This window comes from Pelodiscus sinensis, chromosome 13 (assembly GCF_052426305.1).
Source record: "Pelodiscus sinensis isolate ZL-2025 chromosome 13, ASM5242630v1, whole genome shotgun sequence".
NCBI classification, from domain to species: domain Eukaryota; kingdom Metazoa; phylum Chordata; order Testudines; family Trionychidae; genus Pelodiscus; species Pelodiscus sinensis.
Genome location: NC_143064.1, coordinates 4248659 through 4268576, shown reverse-complemented (window position 1 = coordinate 4268576; position 19918 = coordinate 4248659). Strand labels below are relative to the sequence as shown.

General features: G+C 46.2%; 1 protein-coding gene across 1 annotated transcript in view; it reads left to right on the top strand.

Moving 5' to 3' along the window:
* Window positions 1–19431, top strand: part of GPC4 (glypican 4) — a 145644-nt gene extending 126213 nt beyond the window's left edge. The window contains exons 4-9 of the mRNA XM_075941139.2: window positions 1530–1695; window positions 11190–11320; window positions 12154–12300; window positions 13015–13151; window positions 16272–16447; window positions 16823–19431. Of these exons, the coding sequence (XP_075797254.1) occupies window positions 1530–1695; window positions 11190–11320; window positions 12154–12300; window positions 13015–13151; window positions 16272–16447; window positions 16823–17031 (966 nt within the window). The 3' untranslated portion in view covers window positions 17032–19431. The remainder of the gene's footprint in view (window positions 1–1529; window positions 1696–11189; window positions 11321–12153; window positions 12301–13014; window positions 13152–16271; window positions 16448–16822) is intronic.
* The last annotated feature ends 487 nt before the right edge of the window (window positions 19432–19918 follow it).

The following is a 19918-nucleotide window of genomic DNA, read 5'->3' as shown; positions in this document are numbered from 1 at the left end:
CCTCCAGTGTGTGGGTGTGGTGGGGGGAGTAATCAAATCTTTTCCTAAATAATAAGCAGTTAGTGTTGATTGTACAGGCAGCAGAGGATCCTTTAGTGCCAGTGTGTTCATTTGATCTTCCTTAGTTTTGCCATGTATATAATTCACCCGATGAAGCCATGCTTATCTGCTCTTGGACGTATAGTCGCAGGTTGGCGTGTAGCACTTAACCCCTGAAATGAGAGCATCGCGGAAATGTACCTCTTCGTCGCCGCTTCTGGGACTTGCTTTAGATGTGGAAATTGTGTAATGTAATGATCTGAATCTCTGCCAAAGAGGAGTGAATAAAATGTGAATGATCATGAGTCATTGTTGAAAACAGAACTGTAACGGGTATCTGGGATTACCGTCAGCTACTTCAGAGAGCTCTGGTTGGATGAACATAAATGGAAAAACCTGGGATGAGTCAGTTTGAAGATTCATCGCCTCTTATCTTTGCTGCGGGCTACTGAAAAACGTGTAGCTGCAAAGCTCATTCAAACCGGGATGGCTCCGGGAGGGAGCAGTCCTGTTGTTTGACATGGATAGGTACTAGATCTCAGCTAACCTGGGGTCAAGTCATAGGACTGTGATGGTCAAGGGCTGGAATTTGAGATCAAAGGGCCAGGCTTCAAAGAAAGCCCTGCCCGGGGTGCTTAAGGAAGAATAATAGAAACTTAGAACACTAGAGCTGGAAGGAACCTCAAGAGGTCTTCAAGTCCAGTCCCCGGCCCCCACGGCAGGACCAAGCACCACCTAGATGAAGGGTAGAAATAAAACCAGCACCAGCAGGAGGAAAGGAGCTGCCGGGGTTCGTGGTGTTCCTCCTGGTTGGTTATAGTAGAGTGGAGCTGGCAGTCCTTGACTACGGCAGTGAAGCATCCTCCCTGGGAACAGGGCTGGCAGGATCTGGGAAGGCTTAATTGCAGGATAAAGCTAAGCACGCCGTGCGTGTAACTGCTAAGATTTTATTTTCGCGGTTACCTGGGTACCTTTGTAAACCCTAGCCATCACGCTGTCCTTCAGGTTAGGGATGTAAAATCCTGGTTAATCCGTTAACTAGTTAATTCTTAGGTTGAACTGGTTAACTGATTAAATGGGATCCTGTTCCTCCAGTGTGGGGGAGAGTGGCAACATGAGCCAACAGCCCCGCTCTCACGGGCGGGGGTCAGCTTCTGCTCCCAGTCTCCCCCAGAATATAGGGGCTCCTGACCGCAACTGCCGGACCCATCAGCTCTCCCACATGGGGGGTCTGGAGCAGCCCTCCACTTGTGGCCGGCCGTGGGCGGGGGGTGCTCCTGGTTAACAAGTTAACTGGTTACCTGTTTGCATCCCTGCTTCAGGTTGAACTACCAGGCAGCGAGGCTGCAGCCAGGAAGCCAGCCGACTCCTGCCGACTCCTGCATTTCTACTTCTGTTCGTCGGTGTTCTTTCCCGCGCCGGCATAGACGCGTTTTTTTTTTCTCTTTGGTGGCTGACCTGTAATCACCTTCTCCTTTTTCTTTTTAAAGGTAAACCCAAGCCCTCAGGGTGAGCGAGCGCTGCTGAAGATGATGTACTGTCCACATTGTCGAGGACTGATTACGGTGAAGCCGTGTTACAACTACTGCTTTAATGTCATGAGAGGCTGTTTAGCCAACCAAGGGGATCTGGACACCGAGTGGAATAACTTTATAGGTGAGACAGTGTGGAGTATAATTGTTCCTATGTCTCTGGCGCTGGGGTGCTGCCCTTTGTGCGTGTGGCAGAAGATGTTCCATGCTTCTTATCTACATAGAGCACTCATTTTATTAGAGACTAACATGGATCTTTTACCTCATTGCCCTCTGCATGCACTTATCTAAACCATTCTCCAGTTCACGTGATTTTCAGGATAAAAGTGACCTATGGCGTACAAGTACAGTTCAAACCTCTCTGGTCCGGCACTCTCTGCTCCGGCACCTTCTGTGGTCCAGCATGATTTTAGTGAGCTGGATTGCACTTATCATGGGTATGGCCGAGTTTTCCTGCAGTTACATAAAGTTTGTTTCCAGCCACCAGGCCTGGCTCTCCGTGTTCTGTACTGTTATTTAGCTCGGATTCAGCGCTAAATATCTTCTAAGAGCCCAGTAAGCAGGGGAAGTGTTGGTAATGCTGCTAGACCCGTGGTTCCCAAACTTTTCGAGCATACTGACCCCCTTTTCAATCTATTAAAATTTCACAGACCCCTGTCCCTGGGGGAGGGGAAAAAGAAAAGTAAGGCTCCATCCTTATTGTTAAACTTTCCACGGACCCCCTGCAGTACCATCACGGACCACAGGTTGGGAACCACTGTGCTAGACAATATTGACCTTCAATAGTCCGGCAAATTTTATGGTTCAGTGCTGGTCTGGTCCTGAGGGTTCTGGACGAGAGAGGTTCAGCTTGTACTCACTTTGAAACAAAGCTTATTGTGCCTTTTGTGTCTCTTGAAGGTTATGGAAGGATTGCATCCCATTTAATAGTGGAAGGTAAAAAGAGGGAGTGCGTCTGGCAGACCAGGCAGGCGTGTTGCATCTGGTTAGCACTTCATCTCTGCACTGTCGCAATTCAACTCATCTCTATATGTTCTCCTCTTTACTTTCTGAGTGGGTAGCCAGAACTCAGCGTGGTAACCCAGAAGTGAAAACCAAGTGTCCGGTGGCCCAATGGCCCCTCAGTGAATCCTCCACTGAAGTAATGGGGGGGCTTCTGCGGTCGAAGTTTGAAACATCTTATGACTCGCTGCCCCAAGATACGTTCCTCTGAGACTGTGACTATTCACTGCTCTCACACATGGCTCTGCTGTTACCATCTTGCAGTTCTTTTATCCTTTTAACTTAAGAACAGCCAGGGTGGGTCAGACCAACGCTCTGGCTAGACCGTTGTCCTTCAGAGGGAAAGAACAGACCAGGGCTTAGGTTGAACAGCGTTGTCCCTCAGCTCCTTGACGGACCCTTAGATAAGTTCCCTTTGCCATTTATCTACCCCCGTTTTCATTTGAGTTATTTCCCTCAGTTATCTCCCCTTTTTACTTAAAAAAAAATCCTTTTATTTCGAACCTGACCCCAGTGCCCTTCGGGGTGACTCTGTTTGGCGCCAGCCCCCGACTACATGCCAGACTCCCCCGGATTTGGACGCTGCCTCACTTGCAGACTTTCGGGCCCTGTTTCTGACAGACATGCAGAGTGTTTGGGAGAAACGTACGTACCTCGGAAACGTGCACACAGCAAGAAACTCTCTGCTAGAGCCCCCAAAGCTAGAGACCAACAATTCCAGCTTCTCCTGAGGGAAAGATGGCTCAAGCCGTCCTCCGATCCCGAGGCTAGGTCTCCGTCACGCCAAACGTCCCCTGCAGCACATTCTGACCATGGATTGCACCTACCCACTCCAGAAGCTCCTCCTGCTATCCAGCCTAGCAAAGCCAAGCAAGCTCAAAAAACCCAATCTCCGACCAGAAAATCAGCCCCGGCAGTGATGGCAGCAGGAACATCCGGTACGCAGAGGTCCCAGGAGGCAAAGGAATTGCCAGACCCTAGCTCCAGTGCATGAGCCAAGAAACTGTCCTTCAGCTCGGCACCATGAAAGCGGGGACTGACTGCTTCTGAAGTGGCGTTTCTTGCCGCATGCACACAGACGCAAATGAGTCCGGCACCGATGGTGTAAAGTCCCATACACACCCCAACACCGACCTTTATGGTGCTGCCACCGCCTCTCAGTACCGATGGCCTGCTGGCTCTGTTCCACCATTCTCCACCGACGATGACAATTCACACTCCACATCCCTCCTCCCCTAAGCCGCTTCACCAGTCAGCGTTGGTAGCAACACAATCGTAGCGATTGTTCCTACGGATCCCCTCCACGGTACCAATGCCTCCTGCATGGCCATACTGGCACCCCTGGGCATGTTAGAGAGGTCAAGACCACGACCCCTCCCACCACCCATCCTCCTCCACCATCTGCTCTCCCGCAGTCAGAACCACGGGACGACCTAGACCAGGGATGGACAGTAATTTTCGCAGGGAGCCACTTAATGAATTTTGGCTGGGCCGGATCTGCCCTGTAAGGGGCGGGGCCTGTGGTGGAAGGGGTGGGGCCTGTGGTGGAAGGGGTGGGGCTAGAGATTAGCCTCCCCTAGAGCTGTCCGGGGCTGGAGGCTTTTAATTAAAAAACCAGCAAAGGGCTCCTGGCCCCACTGCTACCACATTGCCTGGCAACTGCCTGGGATTTCTGCGGCTACTTGAAGCGCTTGTGGCTCTCCACATTCCCCTCACACACCAGCAGAATCTAGTGGGGCCCAGGCTAGTAGATTTTGTGAGCTCCGTGCCTGGGCAACGTTGCGACCAGGAGCCGTGAAGCATTGAAACGGGATTCTGCTGCTTGATGCACCGCCTAGAAATTCGGTGGAACGGGCCGCAGGCTATAAATAGAAGGCAGCCAGATGCAGTCCACGGGCTGGATCAAAGTGTGAGGTGGGTAGGATCCAGCCCCGGGCCACATCTTGCCCAGCCTTGACCTAGACAAACGGAAGGATTCCCTGAAGGAGATGTCATGCTACCCATACACACGTCATCTTCCTACCTGCATGAGATATTAATGCCCACACCAAGTCATTCCAAGACCTCTTGACTGACGTCCCCATTTACCAATCAGGGCAGCTACGGCAGACCCCAGCCACGATTCTGCCTTCAAAATGGGCAGACGGAAAATACAATGTACTAGCCCGGGGGCAGAATTTCTTTTCACCCACCCAACTTCCTGGTGGTGGTGGCAGTACATCAGAGGGATAAGCAAACACAATTTAAATCCACTCCGTACAATAAGGATTGGAAAAGGGTGGACGAGATTCCTGCTCATCAACCTCACGTCGGTTTCGTAGGTACCAATTACACTGCATTCTTGGCAAAATGTACCTACAACTTGTCTGATAAAGTGAAGACCTTTCGCCAAAGGATATGCGCAAACGATACAGGACAAATATTGCAAAGACGGCGTTACAGGCATCTCCGTGGATACAGCCGCCTGATCCCTCGCCATAGCTGTTGTCATGCACTGCACTTCCCAGCTTCATCTCTCTGGCTTCTCTAAAGAGGAACAAAACACAGTTGGGGACTTCCCTTTTCGAGGGACAGAAATTATCCACTGATCCACCAGGTACTTTAAAAAATCAGGCAGGACAACAGCCAAGTTCTACTAATAGCACCTATGTGGCCCAGACAAACTTGATTTCCCTATTTAACTTAATTAGCAATGGCTTCTCCACTACTTCTACCACAAATTCCTCATCCAGGATGCAAGAAAGCTCCTTTATCCACACATTACAGTCCTCTAAGTAAAGGCATGGCTCCTCCAGGGTTAGCAGAACTTGAGTTACAATGCTCTGAGCAGGTCAAAAGATACTTATCGACAGTTGGAAAGCCAGTAAATGGCAAACAGAGGACCACAACTGATGTACAACCCAGTGACTCTCGCTTCACTTGGCTCCTCTGTCCAACCTGCTGGACTACATCTTGAGCTTCAAACAACAAGGGCTTGGTAACTGCTCTATCAGGGAGCATCTGGCAGCTATCTCCATGAGGCACGACGGAGTCTGGTGTATTTCCGTACCCAACCATTAAATGCTTCTTGAAAGGGCTAAACACCTTTCCACCACCAAAACAACCCACGTGTATGTGGAATCTTAACCTGGTGCTACCCACACTCACGGGCAAACCATCTGAGCCACTAGCAACGTGCTCCCTACTACACCTCTCCAAGAAAGTGTCCTTTATTGCCATCACTACGGCCAGCAGAGGAGGGGAATTAGATGCCCTCAAAGCAGACACCTCCTCACCCCCATACGATATTTCAGAAAGACCCAGTCATTTTACAACCCCACCCAAAATTCCTTCCAAAAGTTGTTTCATCCTTTCACATGAATCAACCCATTTACTTACCTATATTTACCTCACACAGAGCACAACCGGGCCTCTCCGCACACCCTCGATGCTTGGCAATCACTGGCATTGCACAGAGAACAAAGACGTTTAGGAAATCCCCACACCTCCTCCCGCGTACCAGAGGAGAAGCAAAATCCAAACCGAGACTCTCTGGGTGGATTTCACAAAGTATCCAATTATGCTGCGCGTGGAACAGCGTTCCGGCTCCCCAGACAATTCACACATACTCCCCTAGAGCCATTTCCACATCATGTTCCCATTGCAGACATTTGCAGCTTGGCTACCTGGCCCTCAGATCACGTTTGCTAAGCATGACACAATGGAACAGCATTCCTTAGCAGGGACATGGTTTGGATAGGCCATATTATCTGTGGCTCAAAAAGAGGTCACGAAACCCCACCTTCCACAGCAAGTTACTGCTCCATAGTCCCCAGACATAGAGCACCCACAAGGACACTCCTTGGAGAAGAGAGGGTTACTTGCCTGGTGCAGCAAATGAGGTTCTTCAAGATGGTTGTCCCTGTGGGTGCTCCACATCCCTCCCTCCTCCCCTCTGCTCCGCATCTACATATGGCTGTCTCAGATAGAGAAGGAAAAGATGGATGGTTGACAGTGCACGACGGTTAACAGATCTCACACCGCCACTGCAGCTACAAATTCTAACCCTCTCATCTCCTGCACGCATTCACACGTGTTACTTAGTTGTCTATATTAACAAGAGATGTGCACCCTATTTTCAGATGAAAATTTTGCTTGCACATTCTCTGGAGGAAGCTAATTACCACTGAGTAACGCTGTTTGAAAATGCAGCCCAAAATCAGGCTTTCAAGAGATCCTCGAGAAGATTGACTTTCACATGTGCTCTCACGGGTGTGAAAGTATTTCTGCCTCCAGAGTAGCTGAAAATGGCTTAAGGAATGGAAGACTTTGTGAATGTCTTGTCCAAGCAGAAAAGAGAAATCCCATGAAAGGGAACGCATTGTGCTAGAAAGCAGACCAAAGAATATGCAGCTAATTGCTGCAGGTTGTATGCAACTGAAAATGAAACTTGGGGAGATCCAAGGAGCCTTCTACACAGTGGTATTCGGTAATTGCCTACAAAAAATTCAGATTATTAAACAAGGCAATGCAAGTAAACATTTCCCAGGTGGAAATGTGACTGTTACGGTCCCGGCCCCTACCTCGGGGAGTGGGGTCGTTATCTTTCACTGCTTAGTCTCTCGGGTGGTTCCCCGGTACCCGACCGGGGCGGAGGGGGACCTGGGTCTGCCCCCTCTCCAGGTCCCAGCCAAGGACCCTAAGGGAGTGCGTCTGAGACGCACTGCCCGACAGGAGGGGCTACGGCCGCAACGCACCGGTCCCCGGGGTTTCCTACCCCGTCCTGGGCTTCTTCCTCTGCCCTCTCAGGTCTGCAGGTCCTAGTCTGGTTCAGCGGGGTCTCGGGGGTGACTCACCCACTCCAGTCCCAGGACGCTCGATTGTCTGTCTTGGTCTGTGCAATGGTCCTGCCACCCCGCCGCCGTCCGGCGTGAGTCTCCGCGCCCTGGCTCGCCGGGGCTCCGTCCTTTTCCCCCCTCCTCTGTGTCCTGGCCGCCCGGCTTTTAAACCCGGCGCCCCTGCTCAGGAATGCCAGCGCCTGCGCCGTGGGGGAGGGGCTGTGCGTGGGCGGCCCCTCCGGGCGAAGACTCCTGCACCGGCCGCCGGCCCTGGGCCGGCGCGTTAGAGCCGCTCGGGCGTCCCCGCGGCAATTTCCCACGGCGCGGGGCGCAGGGTTGGGGCTTGCGATCCCCGCCGCCCTGCCCCCGCCTACGCCGGCGGCTACCGCCGAACAAGCGCGGCAGAGCCGCTCAGGTGCTTCGGCGCCTGTCTCCCGCGGCGCCCCAGTGCGGGGTGCGGGGTTGGGGCTCGCGATCCCCGCCACCCCGTCACAGTGACCCAATTCTATAAGGGTATGTCTACACTGCATGACTATTTTGGAATACCAAAGGTTTCCTGAAATAGCTACTCTGTGTCTACACAAGCCACCTGTCATTTCGACATTTATTGAGTGCACTATTTTGCCATCCCGGTAAGCCTCATTGCACGAAGGATAAGGGCTGGAAATGTGGTGCTGTGTAGACGCGCCAAATTTCAAAATTAGCTATTTCAAAATAGATTCAAAATAAGATTCATAATTTGTGTAACGCAAATTGCATATCTTATTTTGAGCTGAAGGTGCTGTGTAGATGCACCCTAAATGTTATCTCCCAGAATGTCACCTGCCCGCTCGTTACTTAGGTATTCAGGGTTGTGCTTGCAAGTATATGTTTGTTGGCAACACTGGTTTCCAGTTTATATTGTTTGCTGATTTTTGCCTGGAATATAGGAATTGAAATCATTAAAATATGCTTTTGGTATTGTCTAAAGAATACCACAGGCTTCACTTGCAGTGCATGAGAAGTCCCTGTAAAGTGACTTAAGTGTCCCTTGTGTAAATCTGTGCAGGATTGGGGTCTGAGATTTGTAAACAAGCAGGGTATTTTTCTCTTGTATGTCTGTAAAGCATCATGGAAAAGTTGTAGCATGTTAAAACATGATCATATTGGTCCCTCCCCCCAATTAACTATAAATAATTTTCACCAGTTCGGAAATGTTTGTGACAGTTACACAGGGAATACTTTGTTACTAATGAGCTCTCAGGGAAAAAAACTCATATGAATGAACAGTGTTAATCTCCAGTGCCTTTTCATGATTTTTTTTCACAGGGGGTTTAATCTGCTCTAAGATTGTAGAATTCAGTCTCCATTATACATCTCTCTGCTATTTTGTGTGAAAGGAATTTTTCTTTTTTAAAATGATTGCTGTTAATGAATGGTCCAAGTGTCCCTGCCCTTAATTCAAATCTTGGGGTTTAGTCTGAAAACGGCCTTTTTTGTTCTCCAAGTTAGACAGCGAAGCTGAAGATGTGGGTTTCTGATTACTGGTGGCACAATGCACAAGAATTGCTTTCCTTCGTGCGATCGAGTTGCATTGTTGCTGACGGTCCCATCTCCATGCCAGAAGCGAGGAGAAATGTGTGCAGGAGGAAAATGCTCTCGAAGGGATGAAACTGTATCTGTTTCAATTCCACTTCTGTCTCCCGAGAACTCTTTGTCACGTTCTGTGCGTTCACAACAAATGAGAGAGCTTTTGCGCTCTGCCAAGCTTTTCTGAGACCGATCGTTCTCTCCAAACCACCTTGCAGTCCGCTAAACACGTATCCATTATTTTGAACCTGAAACTTTGGGGCGGCGGGGGGGAGGAAGGGGAAGGGGAGGACTTTTTCAGGAGGCCTGGTGCAATAAAACCAGAAAGCTTGTTCCCCATCACTTAGTGTAGCTGTGCTAACATTCGCTTGAATCCTAGCCAACCTTATTAATGTCAAACGTTGCTGCCGGAGGGGCATGACTGTTAGTTATGATTGCTGGCGGGTACGCCAGCCAATTCTTGGCAGGAGGTAGGAGCCAGTCGGATATCCCCCAAATAAAAACTGTGGCCTAGCTGCACTGTTTTCTTGTTTGTTTTTGTGTGTGTGTGTTTTAATGAAAGTTGATTTTCATTTAGTGTTTCTTGTCAGCAACCATCACTGCTGCTTGAAGAGCTACAGTTGAATATATTCTCCAAGGCCAATTATTACTTTCCTTATCTTTTATAGCCAGCTTTGGCAGCTCTGCTGGAGGCCGAATGCATTTTCTATATCGGCAGTCAAAGCAGAGACCGCATTCCTTAGCTGTGATACATGTAACACCATGGCACCATGAGCAACAAAGACCCCGATTCGCTCTACATTCCCATGCTCTTATGTATGGCCTGCTCAGCTCCAAGTTTACAAAGACGCCAAACAGCCAGAAGAATTAGGGTTTATGTTTCCTTTTCAGTCTTTCACAAACACTTTATTGATCTGGGGCCTTTCCTGGCCACTCGGGGTATTAAGTAGTTACAAAATGGAGGATTTTCTTGTTAAAAACGATACATTTGGGGTGTTTATTAGCTGTCTATTCATAATATTTTTATTTGAAATGAGCGGCTTCCTCCGAACGAGGAGGGGCTGTTCTTTATGTGCGTGAAGCCTTTGACAATGATGGACACATTGAAGTTGTGCTCCACTTGTTTACAAAAGTCTCTATTTACTAGCACATCAAAAGCATTTATCTCTCCTCCAGCACAATGGTATATTCATGCTAACAGTACTTATTCCGAGATTTGAAGCATTGTTTTATTGGAAGACACCCCAGTACACTCTGAGACCCTGTATTTCAATTCTTATTACCATAAATATATAAAACACGCATGTGCGTGCGCACTGTCTCTCTCTCTCCCTCTCTCTCTCTCGGTGAATGTGGGGAACCTGGGGGCTGATGTGGTCCCCGACTTGCCTGGATCCGGCCCCCGAGGCTCAGGGCTTCCTCCCAATATTGGGGAGCCTGCGTGGTTGCTCCAGCCTCCCCCAGGCACCACACTGCAGGGCTGGAGCACACAAAATCTACTAGCCCCACTGGTGTTCAAGGGAAATGTGGGGAATAGAGATGTAAGCGACTAGTTGAGTCACTACCCGACTACTCGCTTCCCCCCCCCCCCCTTGCTGCCTCTGTATCAGAGGCAGCAAAGGTGGCGGGGAGAGTGATGTAGATTTAATCACTGTCTCCTTTGCTTTTCTCTTTCCTGGTAAATATAACAAAGCTGATATTTTTCTTTCTGTCCCAGCAGTAAAAATATTTTCAAATAAAATACAGAAGAGCCCTGTTTAAAACAAAAGTACTTAGAACTAATCTCTACTTACAGAGAAGATGTTAGAAGTCGAGCCCAGCAAATCTGCGGCTGTCCCCTTTATATCTTTCGGTGTCCCATACGCCGATGTGGACGCAGGCATCTGTGGCTCATTTTTTTTCAGATACGGATGCGGGTACAAATTTTGTATCCACACAAGGCTTCAGTTCGAAGGATTAGTTACTGCTTGTGTAGTTTATTCTCTCTCATTAAATATTGGTTTTGCTGTATACAGGTTTTAGGTTTATTGGTCTAACAACCTTCCATCCGAATCCATTTGCTACCTGGAAAGTTATACCAAAGATACCCGTGTGATGCGTGTGGAACTTTCCTTTACATTGATGTAGGATTTAAACAGAGCAGAGTAAAGTTAGCCTACCCTATGCTATGTGCCGTGCTTGATGTTCCATCATTAAAACACGTAACCTCTCTCTCTCTCATTTGTATTAGATTCTATGCTGATGGTGGCGGAAAGGCTGGAGGGTCCTTTCAACATTGAATCCGTCATGGACCCTATCGATGTGAAAATTTCGGATGCAATCATGAACATGCAGGAGAACAGCTTGCAAGTGTCTCAAAAGGTATATCTTCCGCACTTGAAAAAGAAAATTCTGTTTTTACTCCTCCAGTATTGTCCTTTATCAGCACCTATTAAAATAGCTGTCGTGGGGCAAGCCTACCCTACACAATTAAGGTAACCTAAGATACATTGATGTATATCCACTGCCGAGATAAAGTCGCTTTTCTATGTCCGCGCTATGTTCTTTGTGTCGGTGGGGCATGTCCTGGCGAGGAGGGCTTGCACCAGTGTGGGGCACTAGGGGGCAGCTTCAGAAAGGCAGTGACCATCAATGTAAGCAATACAGTGTCTACGTTGATACTGTTTTGACTTCACAATGTAGAGATTTATAGAGCGTGGGCAACGTAAGCTGCTTTACACCACACCTCTGCTTGCCGCACGAGCATCACTCTGCAATTGATCCTCCAGGGTTCAATTTAGTGGGTCTAGTAAAGACCCACTAAATTAAATGCTGGAGGTGTCCTTATTGGCACCAGTATACCTCGCTTTCATGAGGAATAAGAGGCGTCAACGGGAGCGTTTCTCTCATTGACCTCCCATTGTGGGGCCACCCCAGAAAATGGATGCAAGGTATGTCAACTCCAGTTGCACGATTCATGTAACTGGAGTTGTTATCATGCATCGATTTTCTTCACCAGGGAAGACCTGGCCTTACAGCGACCTAACAGTAGTTTGATCAGGCCTTTGCTGCATCCTGTATATTTTAGTGCTGTTTGATCATCTTTGCTTGGGGGAGGAATATTTCGGAAACGGTGTTTGACTAGAAATACTAAGGGGTGACGAATGTCTGGTGTGAAATCCTGTTCTCTCATGCTACTTAATCAAATCACCTAGGTTTTCCAAGGGTGCGGACAGCCTAAAACACTTTCTCAAGGCCGGGCCTCTCGTTCAGTCTCTGAAGGTGGCTTCAGTGCGCGTTTTAGACCCTACAACCCAGAGGAGCGGCCAACCACAGCGGCTGGCACGAGTTTGGATAGACTGGTGAGTGCCTCTTGGCCTGTCTCGCTGACGCAAAGCCAGCGTGGTTCATTATGGACATACTGTGCTTTGTCACCCTCACAGCCACCTCTGGCAAGCTTAAAAGGCAAGGAGGTGAGAGCCCAAGTGGATTGAGGGTGGGGGTCTGCATGCATCTTTCTAGTCCATAATCTGGTCATCTTCCTCAGAGTGGTTGAGGAAACGGACAACTTTTTTACCCTCCGTAGAACGTGTAGAATCGTAGAACACTAGAACTGAAAGGGACTTGGAGAGGTCTCAAGTCCAGTCCCCTGCCCTCACTTCAGGACCAAGTACCCCCTAGACCATCCCTGATAGATGTCTATCCAACCTGCTCTTAACTCTCTCTAGTGATGGAGGTTCCACAACCTCCCGAGGCAATTTATTCCAGTGTTTAACCACCCTGACAGGAAATAAATCTACTCATACTCTATGCCTGAACTAGCTCTGTACTGGTATTTCAGGTGAGTGCCTCTAGTGGTGGTTTCACACGCGAATAATATCATATTTGAAAATCTGCTTTTAATTTTACATTTAACCCCCCATCACCACCCTAGAGGCCATTGATTCTGATGGAACTCCTTTGATTTGCACCATATCAGGCCCTGGTCTACACGCCTCTCTTGCGACGTAAGTCCCATTTTAGAAATAAATTGAATCCCCATTGAGGTCCTGTATTTTGCTGCCTTTTTAAAATAGGTTACCGATGTGAAGGAAAAACTGAAGCAAGCCAAAAAGTTTTGGTCCGCTCTTCCTGGCAACATTTGTAATGACGAGAAGATGGCCGCCGGGCGTGTCGTGGAGGATGAGTGTTGGAATGGAAGTGCTAAGAGCAGGTCTGGATAAGCTTGACTTGAGTTAACTTGCGTCGTGTCTGACCTTGTAATTCAGACCTTCACAACCTGTCTGGATGTGGGTTGGCTATTTATCTGTCTCAGGTTCTTAGACAGTGCCTGTCGCCATAGTATCAGAACGCCTCAGAATCTTGAAAGAATTGATCTTCACAATCTCCTGTGAGGTGTAGGCCGGTGCCATTTGATAGACGGTAACGGTGGCGCAGGGGCTCGAAGGGTAACAGTTTCAAAATGGCCATACCAACTTAGGCCTTGTCTCTACTTCGCGGTGGATCAACACTGCAATGTGTGAGCCGCTGCTGGCTGATTTATCTCATGTGCTTAGACACGATAAATCGATCGAGCGCTCTCCCGTCGACTCCGGAACTCCACCAGGACTAAGAGAGCAGCCGGCATCGACGGGAGAGCAGCCCCTGCCGACCTTATCACACAGAAAACACCCTCGTAAGTATGTCAATTTGAGCTACACAATTTACATAGCTGAAGCTGAGTAGGTTACATCGACGGAAGTGGGGGGAGGGGTTAGCGTAAACAAGGCCTTAGTCCAACCAAACATCAGTAAGTGTTAAGAACCCTAGTTGCTTTACAGATCTTTTATACCTAAGTGACTTGACCAGGGTCACACACAGACTGTGGCAGAGATGGCCAGATCTCTAAAGTCTTAGAATAACGCCCTGCTCAGAGACCATCTGCCTGTCATCTGGCTGACCTCTAGATTCCTGCTATTCATATACTTTCGGAACTGTAGGGTCTGTTCTGGGGTTCATGGAGAATCAGTCCTGCCAGAAACTCCCAGCAGGTTTTTTTGTAGCGACATGATTCCTCTAGGGTAGGGAACCTCCATGAGGGTTATTGTAGGAACAGAAATCAGAGGGGAAAAAAAGAGAAATAAGTTACTTTGGATGGCTTTGCCAATGTTTCAGGTCTGATATTACACTCCTCAGCTCAGCAGTAAAACCAGTTTTCACATATTTTTTAAAAAAAGCCTTTTCTTTTTGAAAAGGGAACATTTCTGAACAATTATCAGGGCCGTAGAAATGTTCTGTCTTTCCCCAAGACTGGGCAGTGTTTTTAATTGACTTATTTTGAAACCTGGTATCAAAGTTGTTTGTTTTTCTCATACCCCAAGAAAAGAAGAAAGTTTTTTTTTGGGGGGGGGACTGAAAAAAGTTGTGGAAAGTTTTGTGCAAAATGGACCCATTCTGAACTAGGGGATGGGAAGGATTAGTCGACTATCCGATAAGCAAATGCTTCTCGGATAGTCGACAGGCTAGTTGACTAGTGTCTCCTCCCCCCACCCTCACCCCCTTGCTGCCTCTATCAGAAAGAGGCAGCGAGGGAAAGAAGGGAAAGGAGGGGGTACTTCAAAGTGACAGTGCCACATGGATTCTGGGATCAGACCCTGACTAATCGAATAGTCGATGCAAAATGCATTAACTATTCAATTAGTCGATTACTCGCAATTTAACATCCCTATTCTGAACCCCATGAAATGAAAACAGTACGTGGCTGTGTCAAATCCGATGTCCTCCTGTACAGAACTGCTCCAAAAAGATGAACAATCAATAATTTCCCACACAGCAGATTCCCTCCAAATGTTCTTCAGATCTTCTAACCACAACACTGAGGCAAAATGCTGAAAATTAAGGCCCCAATTCAGGGTCGTATTTAAGCATCATTTAAAATCCACTCCAGTTTAGAGCCGCACTTAAGCACAGCTCTTCATTTTTGGCATACGCTTGCGTCGCACTGATGAGCACCCCATGTTCACAGTCAGTAGTCAATGGAATATTTACAATGGGAGTGAAGTGGCTAAAGTTAAGCACACAGGGCATGTTCTTGAATAGGGACGCTTTTCCGAATCAGGGTCGAACGTCTGATACTTACAAACACGCGTTTTTGCAGAATAAATAATCTTTGAGATTTAAAAAAGTTACTTTCCTCAAATTCTTCAGGTTTGCTTTGATGTCAGGTAACTAGTCTGTCACAGAATTGGCACTAGCCTCCTAACTAAGCTGTAAAATTGTCCTTCTCTTTAGGTGACAATATCATGCCGATCATAAATACTACTTTGGGTATGCTAAGTTTGCGTGTTTCAGGGGGAAAAAAATCTAGACTGCAACTCAGCTGTACATCACAGTGCTTTCAATCAACATGCGCCCTCTGACCACTTGACAGAATAATTTTGGCCACTCAATGCCTGGGCAAGACTAGTGTAAATTCTTCTCCAATCTCTGCCTTTCGAACAAATATATAATATCATTTCCTGACATCTGATCTTACAGATCTGATGACACATGTCCTCTTTCCGCTAGAGTTGGACAAATTGAAAGTTCAGTCCCTTAGTCACTACAACTCTGCCAATATCCCCTATAAATCACCAAAATTTTAGCTTTCACATGCTAAGAACTAACGCTCATGCAGGCAAATTCTGCTCTCAGTTATGCTGGTGCAAATACAGAGTAAGGCTGTTGCCTTTGATCCAGAATGACATTGAAATCAATCTACACTTGGCCACAGTGTCATAGAGGGTGCGTCTACAACTCTACGCTGCACCATTAGCTTGAAATAAGCTACGCAATTGTGTAGCTTGTTTTTAGTTCATTTCGAATATCTTATTTAGTAATTTGGCGCTGTCCGTCCACACGGAGCCAGATTTCGAAATAAATCGCTGTTCCAAAACGTCCCTTAATCCTCATGGAATGAGGTTTATAGGGACGTCGGAATAGTGCACCCTTTATTTTGAAAGATATTTCAAAATAACGGGTGTACTGTCAAGATGCGGAATAGCTATTTTGGGATTCCAGAAGTATCCTGAAATAGCACCACAGCGTAGTCATATCCATAGCCAGAAAGATGAAGGATCATGGAAAATCTCTTCATTGCCCGAAATGATAGAAAATCCTTTTCTCTCCTGACAAGCCATTTTACTTCAGAAGGGCCTGGTATTTTTCTCTTTCTGTGCCGGAAGGAAAATCCCGTTTCTCCAAAATTGTGTGAAAGCAAACCTCTATTCAAAGGGTGCAAGAGAACCCTCAGAGCATCTTAAAACACTTTATGGTGCAACACGCATCTTTTATAATGGAACGTTTTCCTTTTCAGGTACGTCTTTGCAGTGACCGGCAATGGGCTAGCCAATCAGGTGAACAATCCAGAAGTAGAAGTTGACATTACAAAACCAGATATGGTGATTCGTCAGCAAATCATGGCCCTTCGCGTGATGACCAATAAAATGAAGAATGCTTACAATGGCAATGATGTTGACTTCCTTGACATAAGTAAGTGTGTGTTTTAAACGGATTGTGTATAAAGAGGAAGTTGATTTAAAGCTCAGATTCACCAAGTGTATGGGAGCAGGAGATGAAGCCCCTGGAATACTATTTCAAGCTGAATCTTCTTTATACTTAGGATGCAACCCAATCTAGGACAGCACTTGATCACAACCCAAAACTTAAGTTTGTGCTTAAGTTTCAGCTCCTTGAATCCCATACTTAAGTTCCATAAGAGTGCAGCATTTTACTTTTAAGCAAAGGCCTCAGAAGTAAACACGTGGGAAGGAGTCCCCAGAGTCGTGTTTTCAGATATTTTGTGTTGGGTGTTGCAATTCAGGGCCTCTGACAGGAATATAAGCAAAATGTATTTGTTTCTTACAGGTGACGAGAGCAGCGGGGAAGGAAGTGGAAGTGGTTGCGAATATCAGCAGTGCTCTCCCGAGTTTGAGTTCAATGTAACCGAAGTTACTGGGAAAACGAACAAGATGGACAAAAACACGAACACTTCTGCGGCTGCCCACATCGGCCTATCACAAGCAGCCTTGTTCTTTAGCATCGTACTCTTGGCCATGCAAAGACAATGGAGATAATTGTGTGACGTAGGGCGATAGAGACTTGATTACCAGAGTGAAAAGGCACCTGTTTTCACTTTTATACCATCGAGTGACTTGGCTTTTTAAGTGAATGGACAACCGTGTACAGTTTTTACTACGTGGCCACTGATTTAAAAGTGTTGATTTTTTTTTTCCACTTGCTGTTCTGGAAATAACGCTGACGCGGACGGTTAGTCTGATGTTCACCAAGAATCCATGGTAAAAGTGGCTAACAAAGTGTATATACAGACCCGTAGTTAGCGATGCATTTGTGTTTTTATCACTTGCCTTTTTAAAGAAAAAATGTTATTTTACCACCTTTCTGACAAGAAAAACAGGGTCCTAGCTTGGTATGTAACAAGTACGTGTTTCTGAAATATGAAATATCTGTACAGAAGCAAGTTTTATTTATCACATTAGGGGGAAAATAATAAGCCAACAAGCAAAAGGTATGTTTCATGTAATTATCTTCCCATTTCTTCACGTTATGTTAGTTGCCTTATCTGGAGAGAAGCGGAGGTAATTTGTCTTGATTCAGTAGAACAGGACGTGAAGGCGTAATTGGTTTAGAAGCCGTATGCCCCATTTGCATAAAGCATTACCACCAGGCACAGGTTATACTGCCTTTACAGGATGTTTGGTTAAATTGGAAGAGACGACCAAGAATTCCAGGTTCCCATAAGCTGAGAAGAGCTGTCGGGTGTTCCCCCTGGTGACTAGGTGTAAACCCAATACTCCAGTTCTACATGAGCAGCGCCCTCTCTCCTCGGTAGGTCGCATTCAGTGGGCTGCAATTCATGTTGTTGCTCATACCGATGCCAACGTATATTCTGTCTGCCAGTTCGTTAGTTGAATGTGGATGACGTTGAGGGATCTTTTTTATGCTTTGAGAGGAGTGTTGTTTCCCCTCTGGTCAGAAGGCCAAGGGTTAAGACTGGCTAAGTAGCACACTGCACTGTCGTCCGACAGACCTGAGTTTAGCAATGGGCTAGGATGGGCGGGTCTGACAGATCCCATCTCATAGGAGCGTCACATGCAGTCACTTCAGAGGATTAGTAGAGACCACCCAAACCTGCTGGCCAAGGCACCACATGACCATAGTGAGGGCTGCTCGAGGAGTCTCCGTTCCCAACTAGAACGGTTTTGTGGCAAGTGACAATTCATCAGAGGAATATATATTTTCGAAAAGAATGAAATCACTTTAAAAGAGTTACCAAAAGTCTGCAGAAGGACTAAAAATGATTCTGCACATCTCTTCCTGCTTTTGGACAGCCATTAGAATCTGGCGGGATACTTCCAGCCATGAGAATAATCTACAGAGAGGGTTTTGTTATATGCCAACCTTGCATTGTAAGGATAATTTTCTATTTTTATATTGAACCATTAACTACTTGTTAGCTCAGGGTCAGCATTGTATTCAACTTTCCTTTTCACACCAAATTTCTGCAGTACTATAATGATGGAATATTCTTGGCTGATATGACCAATCCTGGAGACGTAATTTTACTAGAAGTAGCCAGTTATTTATTAAAACATGATGGTAGTAGAATATGCATATTCTGGCTATATTTTTTCTTTAGAAAATAAATCATGGAAGCATAAAATTGAAAAGGTTATGAATTTATGTGTGGGAAAAAATGGATTGTAAATAGCTAAGTTGGCTTGTGAGGGATTGTAAAATGTGCTGATACTTAGAAACTACCTCAGTTCTGAGGAATTTCCTTTTTAGCTTTGAGTGCTATTACATTTACTCGGTAGAAATGAATCTGCTCTCCAATATGTAGCTAAAAGAGTTATCCCCATAGACCTTGTTAGATTGTTTTTAATTTAGAGCATTGAACGAAGGCCAGCTGTTTTCTTTCAGCTGAGTCCCCGAACAAAGAGAATTTCTGAATTAAATATCACTGATGGTTTCCATGACTTTTACTGATTTGTTTGGTTTCATGGCATTTTTTTTTCCTGTTGCCCTTTAATTATTTAAATGGCTCTATACAATTACATTTTAATTCTGAAATAAACAAACCTTAGATGCGCTCTCATTGTAAATCTCACAGTAAGGTCTGACTGGATAACCCTTCTGGCTTATACCCAGCTGGCAGATCAGAAAATTTAGCTAAGAAAAAAAAATTAAATTCTTTCAGAGAATGAAATGGAACAATAGCCCTTGTATTCAGAACAGCTGACTTTTCCAAGATCTCAGTTTTTGGCATATAAATGTTCATATGTAAGAAAGTTACTTGTAAATTCTCCTGCTTTTGAACAGGCTGCCCACTATGTACCTAACAAAGAAAAAAAGTTTCTGAAGTTATATTTATCATTTTACAACTAATTGCTTACTAATTATTATTCATTAGTTTTGTAACAGCAACAATGCAAAGAACTGACATGAGTTTTAAACTTGTCTGGTGACTGATTTTTTGTTCATAACAAACCTCCACTATATAAAAGGATGAATTGTCATCTGGAGCCACAGAAAGCAGAGTAAACATGAACATAGCCCTATAGAAAGTGGTGTTTCCACTTTGATTTTGTGTTGCGTGCAGAATCGGTTTCCTGCCCAAGGTATAAATTCATCGGGTATCTTAATGAGCACATTTGAGAGAGAGCCAACGAGAGACATTTTGGTTTCCATTTGGCCCAATTATTTCTATGTCATTTGAGTTTTCAAAAACAAATCCACTCACCTCCACAATATTCAACTTCAGGTTCTAGGTGAACAACTTACCTAGGTGTGTGGTAGGTTCTCAGTCACCTGATGCTTGTGAGTCAAGATTATAGAACAGTGTTTCTTAAATTGTGTTCCGTGGCACACCGGTGTGCCGCGAAGCTGTTGGAGGTGTGACAGAGAAAAACAGAGTTCAAAATGGCCGCCCTTAAAGGTGAC